At 51.1% G+C, this 21,681-nt stretch overlaps 1 protein-coding gene across 1 annotated transcript; it reads right to left on the reverse strand.

The window, feature by feature from the left end:
- Positions 1–2,246: 2,246 nt before the first annotated feature.
- On the reverse strand, positions 2,247–21,347 carry SREBF1 (sterol regulatory element binding transcription factor 1). Its single transcript, XM_083372681.1, has 19 exons — positions 21,013–21,347; positions 15,173–15,556; positions 14,136–14,287; positions 13,940–14,053; positions 13,027–13,242; positions 12,456–12,570; positions 11,704–11,894; positions 11,305–11,509; positions 10,454–10,638; positions 9,683–9,944; positions 9,409–9,575; positions 8,850–9,018; positions 8,047–8,155; positions 7,478–7,581; positions 7,125–7,257; positions 6,554–6,701; positions 5,379–5,564; positions 4,885–4,996; positions 2,247–4,698 (listed from the first exon to the last, which is right to left on the reverse strand). The coding sequence occupies exons 1-19, from the start codon at positions 21,110–21,112 to the stop codon at positions 4,475–4,477; spliced, it is 3,276 nt and encodes a 1,091-aa protein (XP_083228807.1). The 5' UTR covers positions 21,113–21,347; the 3' UTR covers positions 2,247–4,474.
- Positions 21,348–21,681: the final 334 nt, after the last annotated feature.

Consider the following 21,681-nt stretch of genomic DNA (forward strand, 5'->3'; position numbering starts at 1 on the left):
CCAGTGGGAGGGGGAGCGCCTCACTGCCACTCACACCTCTACAGCACTGAATCTGCTGGGGCCATCTCCCCACCCTTCCTCATCCGCTTGGTTTTCTGTTGTCGCTGTGAAAGAGCAACAATCCCACTGCCCTCTGCTTGTAAACCTTTCTGTACACGGTACTCTGTGCGTGTCGCCCGCCCTCATCTCTGCTACGCCCTCCTCCTCGCAGCATGCCCCTCAAGGTTTGCTGGCAGAGGAAGGCCCGTTTCAGAAGCACATCTTCAGATGGCAGGCAGAAGACCCCACCCCCGTCCTCGTCCCAATTCCAGCTCTCTTTGAATGGAATCTTGTACATAATGACTGTAAAATGGCAAACTTGTGTGTATTATATATATTGCCTCATTCTATAGTGTATATATATGTATACATATACATATATATAATATATATGAAAGATGTAAATGTTAAAACTAGTGTTCTTATTTAGTATATTGCTTCACACTGAAGATTGTGTGTAACAAGCTGTTTCTAAAAGAAGTTTATTTTCCTTAAGAGTTAAAAAAAAACAAAGAAAAAAATCAGGTCATTGCATTCAGAACATCAATAAAGATTCAGCAATTGTTTTGGACATTTGGCGAGTTCCCTAATCACCTATTTTTCAGCCATCTCCTTGGGGATGGGGTGGGGAGATGAGGTCAAAACAGAGGCAATAGATCACCATAACTTGTAGATTCCCAGAAGCTCCAAGCGGCAGGATTCCTCAACGATTCTTGGTCAATAATAGTAGAGTCGAAACCCTCTCAACATCAAAATATGATGGGTATGTGGGTGATACTAGTGAATATTTGCAATAGGGTTGGGCTTGTGAATAGAATAGAATAGAATAGAATAGAATAGAATAGAATAGAATAGAATAGAATAGAATAGAATAGAATAGAATAGAATAGAATAGAATAGAATAGAATAGAATAGAATAGAATAGAATAGAATAGAATAGGAGATGGAAGGCACCTTGGAGGTCTTCTAGTCCAGCCCCCTGCTTAAGCAGGAGAACCTACACCATCTCAGACTGGTGATTGTCTAGTCTCTTTTTAAAAGATTCCCAGTGATGGAGCACCCACAACTTCTGGAGACAAGCTGTTCCACTGGTTGATTGTCCTCACTGTCAGGAAACTTTTCCTTAAATCCAGGTTGCTTCTCTCCTTGAACAGTTTCCAACCAGTTTCTCATCCTTCCCTCTGGTGCTCTTGTGAACAACCTGGCTCCCTCTTCTTTGGGGCAGCCCCTGAGATACTGGAACACTGCTATCATGTCTCCCCTATTTTTTCTTTTCTTTAGACTAACCAAACCCAAGTCCTACAGCCGTTCTTCATATGTTTTAGTCTCCAGGCCTTTGATCATCTTAGTTGCTCTTCTCTGAATTTTTTCCAGACTCTCAACATCTTTTTTGTGATATGGTGACCAAAACTGGCTGCAGTATTCCAGGTGCGGTCTTACTAGGGCTTTGGAAAGCAGTACTAGTAGTTCGCGTGATCTTGATTCTATGCCTCTGTTTATACAACCCAGGATTGTATTAGCTGTTTTGGTTGCTGCTGCACCCTGCCGGCGCATAGTCAAGTGATCGTCCACTAGAATTCCAAGGTCCCTCTCACCGTTACTGTTTTTAAGCTGGGTCTCGCCCAATCTGTATTTGTGCCTTTGGTTTTTCCTGCCTAAGTGTAGGACTTTGCTTTTCTCCACGTTGAAACTCATTTTGTTGGATAGGGCCCATGGTTCAAATTTGTCAAGATCTTTTTGGATTCTGAGTTTGTCTTCTGGGGTGTTGGCTACTCCTGCCAGTTTGGTGGCCTGGACCACGTAATTTGCTAAGATAATGGTTGAGTGTTCACATCACCCTGAGGCACAAAATGTTTCACCCCTTTTTTCCTTGCTAAGGAGCATATTGTATGAACCCTGTTAATATTTGTGGGTGCCGTTTCTGCAGCGCAGTGTATTTGTCATCTGTGTGGATAAATGTAGACGTATTTTAGAAAGCATCACAGAAGCTGGTAGGATTAGCAACCCATTTCCACCCGCATCTTGTGGCTTGAAGGATGCAGCCATCATGTTAGCCCATGTGTGACCCGTGTAGTCGGTCTAAAGGCATTTTTATGAGTGTCATTGCTCAACAGAAAGGTCTACTTAACATCTTGATGGACTTTTGTGAGGCCAACCCTACTGTTGAAATAGGGTTACGTGTTTTTCCAGTAGGAGGTCAGTTCAACATATTTGCTGGCCAATAACAAATCCTAACTCTCTCAGGATGTTTTCACACTAATAAAATACAATTGCTATCTTCACAGAATATGCTACACTCTTAGATCATACAATTTAATGAGATGGCCTGCTTCACACAACACGTTAAAACGATGAGCTCTGAAAACCTGCCACAATGCGTGCTATCTGACCCATCTTTTCACCGAGTCTCGTATGATGTTGAAATCAATTCTTTGAAATATCCAAAAGAACCTGCCCCACCAGTCCAATTCAGATATGAGAGTTGCTCCATCATTCTGGATCCCCAAAGGCTTGAATCCTCCTGGACTGAGTCAAACACAAATGTCATGGTTCTGAGGAAGATACCTCCAGAACGCTTTCAACTAGGGTGGGAAGAAAGCGGCTACCTCCTTCCCGCACCTTCACTGCCCCACATGTGCGTAACTATGACTCAGAACACAGAGGAATTCTTCATTGGTACATTTTAGAGCAGACAGAAGAAGAACTTGGCCAACTCAAGCGGGCTGGGACAACTGGGAGACCAGAAATCGGATGAGCCAAACCAGGGATGTCCCCTCCATGGATTTCACAGCCCTTGAAGACCTCACCAACTAACATGTCCAAGAGAGGGACAACTTTTGTAGAGCTGGTGAGAATTCATCAACCAAGAAATTAGCCAAGCCCGTTCCCACCCTCCTTTGCCCACTTTTTCCTGCTCCAGTTAATGTCCAGACAAGGAGATATAAATAAGTAGCTGTTTTATTTTATCATCTGTACAAAAACCCCTCCCCTGATACTATGAAAATAACTTTGAAAAGGGAGAATCATGACTGAGCAGCGCTGCACGCTGGCAAGGGAGGAGACCGAGGCAGGTGCATCACCTCCCACCAGTTATGGGCAGCAATGGAAGCCCTCCAGCTTCTTCACCAACCCCGACCCTCTGAATGGTTTCCTATCAACCACTATGGTGGGTCCCCCAAACTACAGTCTGGGGTGTTAGGGGAAATTTTTTTAGGTTAGAATTAAGAAAAGCTGCTGCTCTCAACAGCCCAAAGGGTGGAACAACAGAGATATCTCAGATCAAACTGTCTCCCGTCTGTTTTCCTTCTAGAAACATTTTTTTAAAAAATCCTACTCAGCCTTTTCGTGACATATCCTTTGCCGTTTTTTCCTTAAAACCCCAAAGTTGACTTCTTCTCCACCTGAGTCCATCTTAAGGGAAAGGAAAATATTGTCCTTCTTTCACCCAACTGCTTTCCAACAGCAACACTTGATATGTGAAGAGATGAGTTTTTTACTTAACCTCAAGGGTTGTAGGTCATCCAAGGCCACCACACAAGACCACCAGAAGCTACAAGGGAATTAACTCTCATGCCTTCCTTCAAGGGTGGGGAGAAATGCTCTTCATGAGCCTCGGCCTCCTTCTCCAAGACTCCAATTCTGCCAAGGGAGCCTGGCACACTCCTACGGTCCCCTAAGAGCCCCATCCTCTTCTGTGGGCCAACCTTCTCGCCAGTTCTACCAGCTACCCAGGGAATAGCAATGGGGTGATCTGAAGGAAACAGTGCCCCCTCCCACATTAAGACACCGAAAACAGCCAATCAGCCAATCGCCAACCGAGCAAACTCCAAGCAATTCGCAACTGGTCAGATGGACGCTCCCCCCCCCCCGCCGCCTCCGCCTGGCTGGGCTCTGCCAATAAGCTTCAGAGGAGATGGATAGCAAATCGCCGGCAAAGAGGGGGAGGTAGCCAAGCAGCAGTGGGAGGAGCTGGGGAGGAATGGAGTTGGCCGCGAAAGAGGTAAGGGCAAAGTCATCACCTGCTGGACAGATGATGTGAGAAATTGAGGCCTGGCCTCCAAAAGGTGGAGAGAAGCCACTCTGCCCACTGAATGCACCCTGATCGTGGGGAGTCTAAAATCCAAGAGACTCGCAGGAGTTGTGCGCACACACTTCCCCCAGGAAGAGCGAGAAGAGAAGTCAGCCAGATCCAGCCGGTTCTGCCAGAACGGTTTGTCCCTTCTCGTATAGGTTAGGTCCGTTCAGACGCACAAGGAGACAAGAGCCAGCTGAGCATCCTTGAGGAAGCAGAGCTGCCTCCGCAGAGAGGGTGAAAGGGAGTCACCACTGCCAGGCTCTGCCAGGCCCCCCTGCCACTTTCACCGGCACTGCCACAAGCCACACTGGTGGGGCCACTCCGGGCTGCCACCCTCCTTGCTAGGAACCTTCCAAATCTCTAGCTGGAGGTGACGGTGGAGCCACTGCTGAGCCGGACAATTATCTGCTGGCACTCGTGGAAGCTCCATTTGTCGCCCAGCTTCTCCAGGGAGCGGGCAGCCTCGGCCAGCATGCCCCCCCTTTGGCCTGGTGCCAAAAGCAAGGCAGGGGGTAGGTAGGAGCAGGCCAGCTGCAATGCTTCTGCTTGTTCCCGGGCAGTGGGGCGGCTCTCCTGTTCGCCAGCTGGGAGGGAAGAAAGAGAGGAGATCACAGGAAGCAGGTGGACACCAGAGTGTGTCATTTTAGGTCGCCCTGGTGCATCTGCGGCACCCATAAATGCGTACCGGTCCAATGGCTTGAAGACCCAGCCGCATTTTCAAAAGCCCACCCCCATCAGAAGACCACCCGAAGAAGCTTGCAGATGCTCACCTCCTTTGGTAGTAGAAGGTCCTCTTCTGCGGAGGCTTCGGTCGAGCAATTGGTGGGTCCGAGTGGGGCTGGCTCGGGTCATCAGTCGGGCAGTTGCCTCATGGAGGAAGACCTGGAGGAGGAGGGAGAAAAATTAACTCTCACGATAGCATTTCCACCCCAGCCCCCCAGAAATCTTTTTCCCCCTCCCACCCTTAGGACAGTCCTGACCTCAGACGCCAACTCAACCCAAGTGTCGAACCTGGGCCACCATTTGGGATTGAAGGAGGCCGTCAATGGAGCAACCTTTGAGGAAGGCTCCTTCAGGTGGGCCTTTCCATGTGGCTTTGCCCTCCCCCCCTCCTGCCAACCCAGAAATCTGACCCATATTTTATCACACGAGCACCAGAAAGCTTCTACCCCCTTCCCCATTCTTCTGGGGTGCTTTTCAGTGGTCTAGAGGACAAGTTCTCTCTCCCTGGTTTAAAAGAAGGACGCCCCGTGCTGCCATTCACCCTGTGCATTGCAGGCTGGTCCGCTTGCGCCAAGCGGCGGAGAGTGCTGAGATCCTGCTGAAAGCCACGCAGCTCGAGGGCAGACGCCTGGTAGCGGGCTCTGTGGGGTGGGCCCCCCTGCATCTGCTGCTGCCAGAACCTGGTGCGAGTGATCAGGAGCAGGTCACACAAAAGGAACTGCACTGCCTGAAAGGGGAGAGACCCAAAGGAGAGTTGCAGCTGGAGGGTGGAAGAGTGTGAGGACGTGACTCCCCCAAATCATGCGGGCTAGGGGAAAAGTTCTGTCCCTGCACCCCCTCTTCGGAACTAGAGAAGTCCTACTTCTGTCCTCTTTTAGCAGGCCCTTCCGCTGCATGGGTGCTGCCCCAGGGCTGCACTGAAGGGGCATTGCACATCTTCACCTGCACATGCAATGCAACTACAATGCACCACCGACACAGCCACAGTGTCTTCCACATTGCCACCTCCTGACTGATGTATGGGGCTCTCCTCTCTGTATTTCCCTTTCCGACTTTTATCCCACCCTTCCTACAGCCCTGCGCTCCCGATTCCAAGCTCCAGCCTCAGAAAGCAAGGAATATGTTGGAGAGGCAGAGACCTGCATTTCTCAGGCTCGACAGAGGATTGCCCAGGATCCGTTGACTTGGCACAGAGGGAGGCAAGAAACGGAATTTAAGCCCTGAGCACAGATCTGCGCTGAGACACTGATGGCTAGATATTGTGGTCAGCAAATCTTCTGCGGATATACACTGTTTTCTGGTCTGAAGTAAAGAGAGGACTTAGCCCTGAGTTGTTTCTGAATGTTGATAGCAGGCAGGCCCATTCCTAAGTAAGAGGTTTGGTGTCTGGAGAGCTGAGATTTGCAGCCACCTGAGAAACTTAACCACCTTTCACCGGGACAGTGGAGCTCTTGGCAAAGATGAGCCAGAGGTTGGTGAACAGAAGGAACAGGACCATTCTCCACTTTCACTCACAGTGAAGGTGGACCCAGAGGATGACTATGGATCGGCCCAGAAGTCACCTTCTTTGCTTTGACCATGATGAACTCCATCCCTGGTTTTGTCCAACAGCCTCATTCGGAGTTCCTCCCTCCAGTTCTGCAATTCCAAGAGACCCTCCAGAACTTGCGAGCCCACCCATTCCACCCACACCAAGGCATCCCACTTGCAACATACTCTGTCAATAGCACTTGGAGTCGCGTTCCCTCCCAAGCTGTCCCGCAAATATTCGCCAGCTCTGTCACACTGTCCCAGGCTGCTGTCCTCTTTGCCCAGCACCCGGGCTGCCTTGAAGGTGTGCAGGGCCGCGCGGGGAAGAGGGTTCCTGCAGCAGGGAGAAGAGCATACAATTTTCAAACTCACCCAGGTGTGAAAACACCCATCTTAAGAGCCACACCACAATGGCCTGGAAACCCCCAGAGGTGCAGGATGCATTTCTGACATCCAAGTTTCAAGCTCTTGAGACGGGGCAGGTCTCTAAAATGGGCTACTTTGCAGAAGCCAAAAGAATGGAGGTCAAATGCTATGCTCCCCTTTGGGTCACCCCACAAAGAATAATTCTGCAAAGTCTGAGAAATTAAGCAAGGTCACGTGGATCCAACTGGATTGCGAGAAGAAATGTTCGGCTTTCTTCTATTAATACATGAGCATGGCAGTCCCAGCTGTCTGTTCCTTCCCCACTTCGGCTTTCCTGGGGAACCTGCCCCTGGGGGTGCTTTAACAGTTTGCACCCCTGCAGTGCACTTACTCAGAGCCCTGGAGAGCCCGGGGCATGAATTCCACCAGAGGGTAGAGGCGTTCCATGGCCTCCTCGTCCGCTTGCAGTCCATGGATTGCCATGGCGACCACAGATGCCCACCAGTGAGAAACAGGATCAGTACCTAGAGATGGGAGAGGGGAACGGGCATCAGGAAAGGGTGGGACCAAGAAGAGGGGGGACAGTTTCTTGCCCCACAATGAGGTTCTCCGTCTGCCTTTGACTTCAGCTCAAGGGCACCCCCATCCTCTCCTTGTCTTGGGGTTGCTAAGCCAATGCCTGCCTAAGATCCTCCCCCTCCTCCCTCTTCCAGCCAGAGAAGTCTCAGGTTTGGGAAGGCTCACCTGTGGCTGAGTCCATGTTGGTACTGATGGAGGGCATTGGGTTGGGGACCGCATCTGCACAGCTGTTGAGGAAATGCAGGTACTCCAGAGCATCTGAAAATTCCCTTTAGCGAGATGAGAGAAAAGTCGGGTGAGTTCAGCTACCAGCTCAGAAATGTGAAGTCATTTGAACCTTCTAAGGACTGGGAGGAAAGAGCTTTCTGCTGCCAATAATAATCCTTTGGATGTTCCTGCTCAGGTCAACCACTCTGGAAATTACTCTTGGGTAATTGCCGTGAGTCTCTTTCCTTTAGGTCAGCATGTCCTTCTCCAAAAAATCACCGTAAGGTTGGGTGAGATATGGAAAGAGTTGGAAGAACGAATGAAGTGGGCTACACAGTCATTGCTCTTCCAGCCCATTGAGCTGAATTAATGGCACACACCATTACAGATACCAGCTCAATGTCGAAATCTCTCTCCGTCATTGATTTGGGGAAAACACCTAAAGAGGGAAGGACAGGAGGCCCAACTTTCTCTAGAGAAGGATTCTTCGACTGGAGTCCAAGGATTGGGAGAAGTACGGTCCTTACCCCTCACTGTGACTGGCAGGGGCTGGGTTGTCCAGCCTGGAGACGCAAGAAAGAGCTTTCTCCAGCAGATGTTCTCGGAAGAGTTGTGTCACTTGAGCCAGGGGATTTGCTGGTGAGAGAAAGAGACCTGTCAGACAGCTCAGCCCAGCATCTGAATCTCTCCCGATACAATCAGCAACTCGGGAGCCCCTTTAGCACAATGCAACAACCCAATTTGTGCCAACAATTCACGACTCTCCAGTGTTTACAGGGACAACAGATGGACCTTTCAGGGACCACAAGAGACGGAGACTGAAGGCTCAGATCTATGTGGTCAAAGATAACAATCACCTGTTGGCCCTTAATCAATCAACCAGTCAATCAATGAGTTTGCCCGACAGGGGTCTTAGTTGAGGGTTAGCTCCACACCAAAGAAGCCAAGGAAAAAACCTAACTCTCCTTAGGCTGGATGAAAGATCTGCATTCTGGAATCTGCAGAACACGTTCAGCCCCATCCCGGACTTAAGCATCTTGGCAAAGAGGACCAACAGCTCAGAGGGTCCTCATCTCCAGCAACTGAAGTGAGAGGCACCCGCAAGAATAGACAAACAACTCTCCAACTCAGCTTGGCTCTCAGTTACTGTGACTACATTCCTAGACTATTCTTCAAAGATTGTCCAGGGCAGTCATTCCACATACCTCTAAAAAATAAAATTTCCCTTTTACAAAAGCACAGAACCATTAGAAACACTAGGCCGCCTCTTTTGAAACCTGCAAGGCCAGCTCAGCTGCCCAATCTCCCTGCTCCTTCTACCCCAGTCTACCTGGGTGGCTGGTGGAGCTGTAGATACTTTCCCGTGGAGAGCTTTTCACCGCCCAGTCGCCATCCACGAAGAACCGGTGCCCCACGGGGTGGCAGAGCCACTGGAGCGCAGGAGGGACGGTGCCGTTGTGCGACAGCAGCACTTGTCGGGCACTGCTGAGGAAGAACCGCTGTGACGGGCAAGAAGGCAGGGTTACTCTGTGGCGCGGTGGGTTAACCTGGGCAGTGGCTATTTACAAGCCTTTCTTAGGGCAAGGAAGGGGGTTATGAGAGACGGGTGGAACGGGGTGGAATTTCAGGGGCTCACGCAACAGGTAGTCCTCAATTTACAACTTACAACCGTTCATTTAGCGAAGTTACAATGGTGTTGAAAAAGGCCCTCGCACTAATGAGTGTCAGCTGGCTGGGGAATTTGGGGAGTTAAAGTCCACACCTCTTAAAGTTGCCAAGGTTGGACACCTCTGCCATTCCGGATAAATGGCTGCCCAATCTCTTCTTCAAAACCTCCAGTGATGGAGCACCCACAACTTCTGGCATTGAACACGCACAGACTCACTAACCGCTAGGAAGTGGCAACAGTGGTGGAGGCTGGTCTTCACGCGCAGGGCAGCAGCCACGTAGACTTCGGCCAGCGTGGCCACCGAGATGGCGTCCCCAGCACACTCGGCCAGGTTGACCGCGCTCAGCGCCATGTTGATGGCAGACAGGTGGCCTGCAACGTGCTTTCCTGGGGGAAGAAGAAGAAGAAGAAGAGCAGTCAGATGGCATCAAGGTGTTGGCGATCCTGTCTGCACAGTGGGGAAAGCGAGGGGCTCCTGTCTTCAGAAGTCTTACCTGTCATGTGAAGCTGATGCAGCCGGTGGTAGACCAGGGCCGCGTCGCAGGCGCTCTTGCGCACGTCGGCCTTCAGCTCCCGATCTCGGAAGAAGCCCCCGGCACGGCCAGCCAGCCAACGTCCTACCCAGAGACGCTGGAGGATGTGCCGGATCAGGTTCCACAAGAGGCTGCAGGTGAGGTCCAGGTTGGATGTGGGGAGGGGGCGTCTGAGTGCTTTGAGGGCTGTCCACAAGTTCTGGGATGCTTGCGCAAAATCCCCCTAAAAGCAGGAGAGGAATCTTCATAAAGGAACGCAGACTAGGAGTTAGACTCAATGCAAACCCTCCAAGGACGAGGATTGGGGGAAGGCATCATTCCACCCAGGCCTTGTTGGTTCTGTCTAGTCATTTCTCTTCCATTCTCTTGGACTACAAATCCCATCCTTTTAGCCATTCTAGCTGTTAGAAGACAGGAGGCCACTGTAGCCGCCTACTACTGCCTTCCAATCCCTTGGACTACAACTCCCATCCTTTTAACTATTATAACTGACAGAAGACAGGACTTGGAATTTTATAATTGGGTGCAATTGACAACTGCCTTTCTTAGTGATGGAAATTCTGGTCCCAACTGTGATTGTAAACTAAGGAATGCCCGTAGCGTGAGGATACTCCACACTTAGTTAAGGATGGTGTTAAATGATGGCAGCTATCTCAAGACCTTCCTCAACCTGTGAAGATCAATCTCCCGTGTTGCTGAGGAAGGAAAAAGCCCTTTCTTGGAGCTACGTACCCGCGCCAAGTCAAGGTCCGCCTGCTTGCGGTGTCTCCAGAAGATGACGGAAGACTCCGAGTGGGGTCGTGTGATGGGCTCGCCGTAAATGAAAAGCCGGACGAAGGCACCACAAACGATCAGCAGGTTAATCATCCAGAAGAACAAAGTGGGGAGAAGCCACTGCAGCTGGGGAACAGCAGCATCTGGACACAAAAGCCCAAACCAAGGGAGTGAGTGGGCACCTCTCAGAGCCTGAGAAGCGCAGGTGTGCCCCGGCCCCTCCAACACAGAGAGGGCCAGAAAAGCAGTGAAAAGCCATCGGCATTTTGCTACACGCTGCTCCTAATGCTTTACATGTTGCAGACAATTTCCTTTGGTATACAGGTAGATAAGACCCCCCCACACACACACACCTCTTCCCTGTGTGCTTCTTGCTTTTTTCCTTTTCACCTTTGCACATTTTTAAATCAATGTTAGTTTAAAAATAATTTTTATTGTTCCTTTTAGTGGTTGTGAGCAGCCTAGAGCCGCCTTTAGGCAAGCGGGTGGCATATAAGTGGCATTTATTTATTATAATTAGATAGATTAAATAGAGATAGATGGATGGACGGACGGACGGACGGACAGATAGACAGACAGACAAGTGTTTCTCAACCTTGGTAACTTTAAGAGGACTTCAACTCCCAGAATTCTAGGAGTTGAACTCTACTCATCATAAACTTATCAAGGTTGAGAAACACTGAGATTGATAGATGGTAGATGGTGATGGAAGATTGATCGACAGACAGACAGACAGACAGACACAAAAACGAAGCCTTCTCAGTGGCTCCTGTCCTGCAGGCTCAGCCCAGGGGCTGTCTTTCACTCACTTTCTGACTCCTCCATGGCCAGGATGCTGCGCTTGGAAACACCATGGCTGAAAGCCTCTGAAGAACCTCTGAGGCCGACTCCTCCAAGCAGGGAGGAGAGCGGGTTGAAGGAGAGACAGAGGAAGACAAACGCGCAGAGGGCCATGCGGGACCTGTCCAGCATTCCCAGGCTGCCTGGTGGAGGGGCTGGATATTCGGGTTTCACCTACAAAGAACAGCCACTGGGTAAGTTTCTGAAAGGAGAGGGCAGGTCCAGCGACCACTCCAGGACAAATCCTGCCCCAAATCTGGTCAGCCTTGAGTCGTTTAGAGGAAAAAGATAAAGCAAATTTTTTTAGGGGTTTCTCCTGGTCTTCGGGCCAACCCAGGTTCTCCTGGAGCCTTTGCTCCCGTTCTCACCTTGGCCTCCTCGCACGAAGGGCTGTCTGGCTCCGAATCGGTTCCGCTGATGCCACCGAAGGAGAGTGGGCTGCTGTGCGAAGGGGAACCGGCATCTGAGGGTGGAGGCGTCAAAGCGTCCATCATCTTCATTCCTTCTGCCGGATCCTCCACGTTTCCACCAGACATGGCCACCAAGTCTTTCAGGGACTCTGCAGAAGGAGAGAGTGGAGCGAGGGTAGAAGCGAGATGGGCTTCTCATGTCATGGAATATCCAGACTGTCTGACCAGTTAGCTTTTCTTGAGGAAGGCTGAAGAGGTTCCTACAAGGCCAGCAATCATCCAATAGAACCGCAAGTGGGTTCAGCCAACGGTTATTCCAAAAATCAAAGAAAATATACTCAGTCTCAGCAGAAATCAGATCAAAGTCTATCCTCACTGCCGCTAGCAGGGAGTTGACAGGAAAAAGTGTCCGAGATAAGACAAATGTAGGCAAAAAAACCCACCAGTTTTTCCCAACAGGATCCAGCTGTTTCTGCTGATCACTGGGCAATGTTGACATTGGCTTCTTGGTAGGTGGCGAAAATCCACCCCAAGTTAAAAAAAAGATCTCTGCTTTCCATCAGGACCTCCAAGGGGACAACTGTAGATTAATCTGCCAGCCTGCTCTTGACACCCCCTCCCTGCTGATCTCCTTGGTCTCAAACCCACAAGAAGAAAAGGGCCCCTGGTTTGTGTGTGTTTGTGTGGGGGTGTACATGCATGAAACTCACTGTTGTTCTGTGCTGCCATTTTGAGGGCCATGTTCTCCCCCTTCAGCTTCTGGTTGGTCTGCTTCAGATAGCGGATGTAGTCAATGGCTTTGCGCAAGATGGCCGACTTGTTCAGCTGCCAGTGGAGACAAAGAGAGAGGCTGGGTTTATGGGAGTTCAGCCAAGGGCAAGGGCAAGAGCGCCTGAATTTGCCTAAAATGGACAAAGCTGCTTGGGAGATCCCTGGCACAGCCTCATTTCTAGCTGAGTTCCGTCAACTCAAGTCACCATCAAGATTCCAAGGAGAAAAAGTCACATGCTTTCTGCTGTTCCTACATTTACAATGAAGAGCAAACCAAAATAAGAAACCAACAGAGCGGCCCAGACACGATCAAGGACAAACCAGGTTTCCTAAGCCAGAAGCACCCAAGCATCTACCATGACTTTCCTCCCCTATCAAAGAAAGAGACATCTACCTTTCCACAGGTGAAAACTCCCTAACGGTTAAGATAGGAAAGAGTTTCCCAAGCAAGGACTAACGCTCTACACTCCCAGGACATCCACCCCCCCCCACAGAAACAGGTGTAGCTACCTTGGCTTCTGTCCCCACGACCAGGGCCTTCAGCTCAGCTATCTTGTCATTGATGGAGGAACGATAGCGTTTCTCAATAGCATTGTGAGCGGTGCGCTTCTCGCCCTTGTTCTGGTTGATCAAAGGCTTGCCAGCGGTCAGGCGGTTGATGGGCAGCTTGTCGGTGTCCAGCATCAGTGGAACTGTTGCCAGGAAGGTGCCCCCACTCACCAGGGTCTGCAAGGAAGGGGAAGAGAGGAGCTGCAGAGAACTTGAAGACTTCACCATGAACATTGGCTGTTCTGGGCAGGAGAGGTCAAGCTGAGCATATGTGGTCTCAGCTGGCTGAGGAGAGAGCTAAGAACATTTCAGGAGGACTCTGCTAGCACATATTATTAGCACAATGTATGTATTAACTCATTTCATTCATTGGCTTTCATGAACTACAGCTTATGCTGAGGGAAGCGAAGGAAAAGATAATGTGGGAGCAGCCCGACAGAACTCTGTTTTTCTCCATCACACTTCAGCACATTCTCAATATCACCACCACCTATTGGTGGCACAGTGGACAGAATGCAGTATTGCAGACTAATTGTGCCAACTGCCAGCAGTTCGATCCTCACCAGCTCAGTGTGTACTCAGCCTTCCATCCTTCCGAGCTCGGTAAAATGAGGACCCAGATTGTTGGGGGCAAAAAGGCTGACTCTGCAAACCACTTAGAGAAGGCTGGAAAGTGCTATGAAGCAGTATACAAGTCTATTGCTATTGTAGGACCCCAAAATAAGCTGCTATAAAGGAATCAGGTGAAGTTTTTGGCAGATGTCTCAGATGTGCAAAGGTGAGAGAATTCTCAAGCCAAAATTTGAGAATTAAAAGAAGAAGAAGAAGAAGAAATGGTTCAAAAGAGAACCAAGACAGAGAAATAGGAGCTCACCGGCATCTGCAAGGGTGTTGAGGAGACCACTGAGCTGGTGTTCGGGGTCTTGGCTCCAGAGACCGTGGTCAGGAGGAGGGAGTCGGCCTTGATGAAGTGGGGCTGCAGAAGGACCTGCGGGAAGAAGGCATGGTCAGGACCAAGCATGAATGCGCTCCAGGGAAGAGGGTGGTCCCATCTCCTAAGTCCTACTCACCGGCACTTGCTGGACCACCTGGGGGCTGCTGGCAGCCAGAAGCTGTTGAGGGGCGATGTTCTGGAATGGCGCTGGCTTTGGTAAAGGCTGCGTCTGCTGGGGCTTGGGGGAGACCAGCGGGGGTTGCTGGGGTGTCCCTGCTGGCTGGGGAGCTGGGAAAGAAACCCCCAAAGATTGGAGATGCCTTCTACAGCAACTGGGCAGACCCCTGGGCCAAGCCCACCCACCCACAGAAGCCTGGCACACACAGGCAGAGCTAACCTTGGAGGTGCCCTCAAGAACCCTGCTGGATCACAACAAGCAAATGAGATGATGGGAGGTGTAGTCCAACAGCTCTGGAGGGTTCTCCAGACATTAAGGCAGAGCCCTCAGGACCTATCTTTCCAGTCCTCAGAGACCTTGGAAGCCCCGGCCTTGAGCCTACAGTCTTTTCTTAAATATGGACACCCTACCATGGTCTGAAAACCTTGAGCATGATGGTGTGATTTTTCAGACCCACCTCCAGAAACTCATTCTTCGGGGGGGGGGACTTTTTCAGCCAGACCTTGTGGTCATGTCTTTAGGAACCACTGGGCTGTCCAGTTAATCGACAGTGGAAAGTTTCACTCTATTTGCTCAGGGGAGCTTCGATGAAAGGCAATGACTTTCCATTCCAGTATTTGAGGGGCTGCCCCAAAGAAGAGGGGGTCAGCTTGTTTCCCAAAGCTCCAAAAGGCAAGATAAGAAACAGTGGATGGAAACTAATCAAGGAGAGAAGCAACCTGCAATTAAGGAGAAACTTTCCAACAGTTAAAACAATTAACCCAGTGGAACGGCTTGCCTCCGGAAGTTGTGGGTGAGCCGTCACTGGAGGTTTTTATGAAAGGACTATAGAGTCACTTGTCTGAAATGGTATAGAGTTTCCTGCTTGAGCAAGGGGTTGAACTAGAAGACCCCCAAGGTCCCTTCCAGCTCTATTCTGATTGACTTCGTGGAGGCCCGTTGGGAGGCCCAGACAAGGCTCACAATAGCAAATTAAGCTCTCTTCCCATCCTTACCAGAAATATTATTTTGGTTCTGGAAATCCATCAAGGGCTGGGTGGAGAAAGGCAGCTGGGCAGCTGGAACAATATTTGGAGAAGGTATCCTGCTGGTGGGCAGCTGGCTTTGAGTCGGGTTGAGCGTTGAGGCCAAGGATTCCTCTTTGACATCCACCGGAGATGGTGGCATCTTCAGGCAAGTGGTGGGCAGCGTCTGGAAGCTGGGTGGAGATGTGGGTGGAAGGTGGAACAAGCTTGTGGAAGAGGGGGCCTTTGCCCCCAAATAGTTGCTGAAGAGGCTGGGTCCATGGGGGTTCAGATCAGGAGGAAGCTGAGAGCCGAAAGATGTGTCCATCAGACCAGGGAAGTCATTGTCTTCGGTGGTGATCAACTGGAGCATATCTACAAAGCCCAGGGGAGAATGAGAATTGTGATTCTGATCTGGAGGATCACGGCTGAGGACTATTTCAAAGGGATGATGCAACTGACTTGGGAAGGCTTACAGGGATGAAGAACGTATGGGATTTAGGGCAGGGGTCTCCAAACAGGGCAACTTTAAGATTTGTGGCTGGCTGAGGAATTCTGGAAGTTGAAGTCCACAAGTCTTAAAGTTGCCCAGTTTGGAGACCCCTGATTTAGAGGGAGAGAGAGAGGGAGGGGTAGAGCAAGGACAAAAGGGTGAAACGGCATCACTGCCTGATGTTATGAATGCATTTGGGCCAGGATTCATGAAATTCCCACCCTCTAACCCTGATCGAATTCCTAGAAACTCCATGGGGACTGCAACTCTCTGCAGGAGATGGGCAGTTAAGAAAAATGAAGTAATAAGTAAACTGGTACCTGGAACTAGTGTAAAAATCCCTTCATTCACCAACCGGAAGGAAAACAGAGAAGGGCTCAACTCTGACCATGCAGCGAACACATTCACACAACTCTGGCATTCAGGAGTGGGGAGAATCTGGGTCAGAAGATGGTTCTCTTGAGGAATTATCAGTTCCTTCTAAGCTGTGGCTTCTCCAAGCCAGGATTGTCATCCGCATCCTTATTTTCAGCCAGGGAGGTGAAAGTGGGTGAGAATTGGGTCGTGGGGAAGGTTGACCCACTTACTCGGAAACCATCTGGAACCCTCTTTTGGGGCTACCAAGTCTGGGTTCCAATTCCAATGTCACCAGCTTCTGGTTATTGCCGTCTCCTGAGAATCATAACTCAGCATGCTCTGCTTTGGGTAAACAGATTTCCTATTTTGGCCGCCTCCCACGAGCTGACCTTAAATTAACTGAATCCAGCTGTTCTTGCCTTGTTTTCTGGCCCAGGAAAGGAGGGGGGGGGCGGCAGGCTTCCCTGCATGTTTTAGTCTTTCTAAATGGAGCATTCAGCTTCCTTCTAAATTCTTGGCACTTGGAATATCTGCTGGGTCTGACCAAGAAACCTTTGCCCTGTTATTCGCAAAAACTGGCTAAAATAAAAGATTGTGTCTTCTTTCCAGCAAACAAACAAACACACAACAAAGCTGACGAACTACCATTTCAAATTATGGTGGTTGGGAATCTCGTGGGCAGAAAAATGGGTCGTTCTCGGCTAGGGGCTGCGGGCACAAAGGTCACCCCTGCCGCAACTCTAGAGGGGCCCATTGCACCCCAATTCCTCCACCCTGCAGGACTGTTCCAACCCCTGCCAGAAAGGGCCAGTTGGGGGGTCTTTTTCCCCACCCGCCAACACCTGCTGATCCACCAGCGTTGCAGGTGCACATCTGGAGAGCCCAAAAAGGGGACTCTACTTGCAACAAGAAGAGAAAGAGAGAGAGAGAGAAAAGTCCCCTTGCAAGAAGGCAAAACAGGTGCTTTGGTCCTGGGGAAAAGTGAGGCTTGCAAACCCTGGTTGCACCCTTGTTGGGAAACTTGGGATCTGGGTTTGTTTGGCTGTTTTTTTCCCTTCCTCTCTGGGCCCTCCCCCCCCTCCCCCCCCCAGCCTCTTGGAAAGAGGGTTGCATGGTGAATCACAGATTGAGCATGAGGTGATCCTGCTGGGCCAATCAGGGCCGGGCGAGGAGCTGCTGCAATGCTGGAGCGTGTGGCAGCCGGGTTACTGCCGTGCATTCGGCATTAACCCTTTCCCTGCCTCTGGCGGCCCAGGAGGTTACTCCAGGTCATTGCGCGGTTAACCCGTTCGGGGCTGAAGCTTTGCAGAGGACAAGGGAGACCTCGCTGCTTTGGGGGTTCACGTTTCTGGGTTTGAAACTTGCTTTGCCAGATGGGGGCCCTTAGCTGGGAGAGGTGGCATCCCAAGTAAAATGTCCCAGGGGCTCCCCCAATTTTGAACTCATTAAGGATTCCATGAGGAAGTTAAGGCTCTGGAAAAAGTCTCCTGTCAACCTGGCGTGGGATGGGTGAAGGTGGGAAAAAACACAACTTTCCTTGTGTTCTTAACAAGACCACCAGCAGGCAGAAACTGATCTCGAACTGGTCTGTGGTTTCCCTCCAGCCCTGTTCGACTCTGGTTTCCATATTCTTCAGTCAGCCTAATCAATGGCTGGGGATTATGGGGATGAAAGTCTTGCACGGTGGGCGAGTGGAGGTTTGGAATGGATGCTTTCAGAAAAGCTCTTTTCCAAAAGTGTCCGAAAGGGACCAGCTTCCAGGGTTGGTGGTAAACGTGGTCTCTGGGGTTCAAGCTGCTATTAGGTGAGGGGCATGGGCAGGAAAAAGCTGGCAACTGACAAATTGCCAACGACGATCGCGTGGCTTGGAGCATGAGCGAGGCTAAAGCAGGTTAGACTGTTGCCTGCCAGCTCAGCACCATCCTCTTGCATCCCGAAAACCTCCTGGAAGATTCTGACCTCGTCTTACCAAAACCTTAGAGGAATCTGGTTACCCTTTTTTTTCTGACTAACCGATGGTCTTCAAAGGCACAAATGTTCATAAGCCACGTCTAAAGCCACGTCTAAAGCCACTTCACGCGGCTGATAAAGCATGCTGGGGCTCACAAACGCATCTGGCTTTCGAGAGCATCGGTTCATCAGGAAAAGGGCGAACAGATTCCTCCTGGATTCTGGAGAGCATGTTGGGTCTCCTCCGAGCACCTCATCTCTCCTAACGGATCAGGTGATGCATCTAATTTTGGGAAGGGTGGGAGTCCAAACACATCTGGAGGGCCACAGCTTTGGGGAGGAGTGACAGGCATCCCTGGAAAAAGAAAGGAAGGAGGTGCCACATTTGGGGTGATATCCAGTGTTGTCCAGATGGCCAAAAGGTGCCTTCTAAGAACGAAACGGATTTTGCTTGGAAAGAATAAAGGAAGGATTTAGGAGGTGGATAAACCACCTGAGGTTACCCATCTCCGAGAAAAGGTTAAAAGCTTTTCCAGAAGGACTTTGGGAAGACACAATGCTATCTTGGGTTTCTAATATATTTCCGTGAGCTACAGAGAATCTATTTATGATTGCAAAGGGATATATATCTGAGAAATAAGCAAACAAATAATTAAAGGTCTCCCAATAAGTGGCTTGGATGATGTCTGATTCTTGGGGTGTTTGCTTTTTGTCTTTCTGGTGTTTTGGAGAAGTGGGGCTGTGATTTTTCACATAGATAGATAGATAGATAGATAGATAGATAGATAGATAGATAGATAGATATAGATATATAGATATATAGATATATAGATATATAGATATATAGATATATATCATTTAAAGCAGTTGGGAATCCTATGGTTCGCTATATTGATGCTTTGCTCACATTGGGGTTTTTCCTAGGATTACTTAAAGAAGTTTTGGAAGCTGCCTGAAGTCTTGGGAGGCAGGAAGTAGAGGAAGATGCGTAATAATAAACCAAAATGAAGCAAATCCGACCTCAAGACGCCGCCGACACAATCACACCAAAATAGAAAGTTTTGCCACCAAAAGGAAGGTGGCGAGATTCACACAAGGCTGATGATACTTCTCTGGCTGGCCTTCCTGGGACCTGCTGTGGGGCACAATCGAGATTTGAGCATTAAGCCAGCTCCCAGTTGCCTGTTAACAGCAGTCACTGTTGAATTTTCAAAAATCCAGCGTGATGCTTTTTTTTAAAGGGCACCTTAAATCTTCCCTCTACTAGATCTTTTTAGGACTCTGGTCATTTGCTCTAAGATATAGAGTTAGCTCAAGTTAGAAATTAAAGTGGAAGTGGATTTAGTCTTGGGGGTAAAAGTTAAACACGCATGAAGTGTACAAAGTGGGACTTTAGGTGTGTTGAACTTTTTAGAGGCGCATAGAAAAAGAAATCTGGGAGAGGTCCCGGAAGCCGAGAAATACTCGCTAAAATTTCTTCTACAATGTCTCCCCAAATCCTATCACAGCCCTTCTCCATCTTGACGACTCTGGCAGCCATACCCATCATCCCCAGCTCACATGGTTGGACAGGGATGATTGCTGGAGAGCAGGGACATTCTGACCCAAGACAGTGGAGAAACCTTCCACTCTGCCAGCAGGCCCAAACACGGGAATCGATTCCATTTTTCTCCTGCACTCCCTCACGTCCGGGGAGGTTTATATCGCACATGCCCCTTGGTCTTTTTCTCCAGAACAACCACCCTGCCAGGGAGGCTGCAGTGGGTGAACGCACCTGGCCCAAAGCCTCTCAGTCAGCCTCCCCAGCTGAAGGTGGACTCAAACCCAGGTTCCTCAACCTCAATGTTTAGCTGAATTCCATTTTTTTCCCTGCAGTTTTAGACTGTCGGCTCATTGGAGCAGAGATTTATCTGCTTGCAAAGCAGAAGAACCTCAACGGTTTGGTAAGCAGAGCCATTAGCAGTGGTTCCTCACCCAAGCAGCTTGCAGCCCACCCATCTTCAAGTTGGCAAGGTTGAGAAACACTGCATGAGAAGGGAAGCAGGAATGAATAGATGCCCAGTTATAACGCCACGCCTCAGTTGGGCATTTCAGCTCCAACTGCCCATTGCAAGGCTGTTAGGGCACCATTTCCAAATGAGTCCAGGCTTGGGAAGCCCCCCTGCCCAGCTCCTCCCTCTGCGGAAGACCCTGAACCTTCCTCTCCCAGCGCAGATGACCGACAGTAACCCAGCTCGTGACGTCAGGCCCCTCCACAGACACCCGGGAGGAAGAGGTGGGCAGGGCCTGGAGGGAGAGTTGCCAGCCCTGGCTGCCAGCCCAAGCTTGGGGGGGGGGGGAATGGCGGGGCTTTTTCACCGCCTTCTATCCCAAAGGCTGCTCTTGTGTTCCCTGGATCTTCTTCTGCTCCCCACCGCCTTGTCATGAGGACCCCAAGAGATGTTATTGTCCTTAGACTAAGCACATGGGTCCTGGCACTCCCCCTGCAGCTCCACGTGGATGCACCTCAGACCCCATGGTGCCCAGCCTGCCTGGCCAAGCATTGGACCTGGAGTCCACCTCACCGGCCCTGGGAGGGTCTGTGCCAGGGATGCCACCGGCTCTTCCAACTCAAGGGGGACCCTGTCTCCCAATTTTCTGGCAGGCGCTTCCCATCTTCCCTCGCCCGGTCCTGCCTCGCCAAACACACCCAGCCTTTCCCCCACGCGCGACGGACAGAGAGCCCCGCTTTCCTCCTGAAGCGGGGGGGGGGGTGTGCCATCCCACTGAAAGGCATCGCGGACCGGCGTGGGGAGGACAGGGGTGGGCAAGCAGCCCGGGTGAAGGCGGAGCAGGCACTTTAGGCACCAAACACACACACACACACACTCGCCTGCGTCCGGCGCTCTTTGCAAAAAGCCCCGAAAGGCACCCGACTTCGGCCAGGGAGGGGAAGACCCTCCGTCGGAGGAGCTCCTGGGGCCGGAGGGGAGGGGTCTTCCCCGGCCGGGGTGCCCAGGAAAGGGCGACGCGCCCCTTCCCCCCTCCCTACCGTCGATGTCGCTCAGGAGCGCCGTGTCGATCTCGGTGCTTCCGTGAAGCGTCAGCGAGAGATCCAAGCCATCCAGCGAAGGCTCTCCGAAGGGCTCCATCGCGGCGGAGCTGTCCCCAGCGCCCCTCGCCCCCCTGCCGACGGAGAGCCGCCTTGCGGGGCAGGAGAGGCGGGGATGTGGAGGAGGGGGAGAGGGAAGGGAGGACAGGCGCCCGCTTCACACTTCGGGCTGTCTCCCCTCCTCGCTCTCCGGAAAAAGCCAGCCAGGCAAACCCAACCACTTTCCGCGGGGGTCTCCCGGCTGCGCAAGGCTCCTGCCGCGGCTGGAAGGAGACGCGGCCAGTTGGGAACCGGAGCTCAGACCTGTGACCAGCGGTGGGGAGGAGCCTGGCCTGGGGCTCCGCCCCTCCGCTTCTTTCAATTGGCAGAGGGGTTTTTTTGGGGGGGGAGGGGGGGAGGAAGGCGTGAGCCGCGGGTGCTTTCCGAGACTTCGGGCACCTTTGCGAAACGGGCAGGCGGCGCATCTTGGCGCTCCGAATCTGGTCGGGCGGGCTGGCTGGCTGGGGGTGGGGGTGGGGAGGTGGGGGGTTGTGCCCCGGTTAGATTTGGGTCGGGGGTGGCAATCAACAGTGTGCTTTCCGTGCAGGAAGAACTGCACCTGTTGGATTC

Source organism: Vipera ursinii (assembly GCF_947247035.1).
Source record: "Vipera ursinii genome assembly, chromosome: 13".
Lineage (NCBI taxonomy): Eukaryota > Metazoa > Chordata > Lepidosauria > Squamata > Viperidae > Vipera > Vipera ursinii.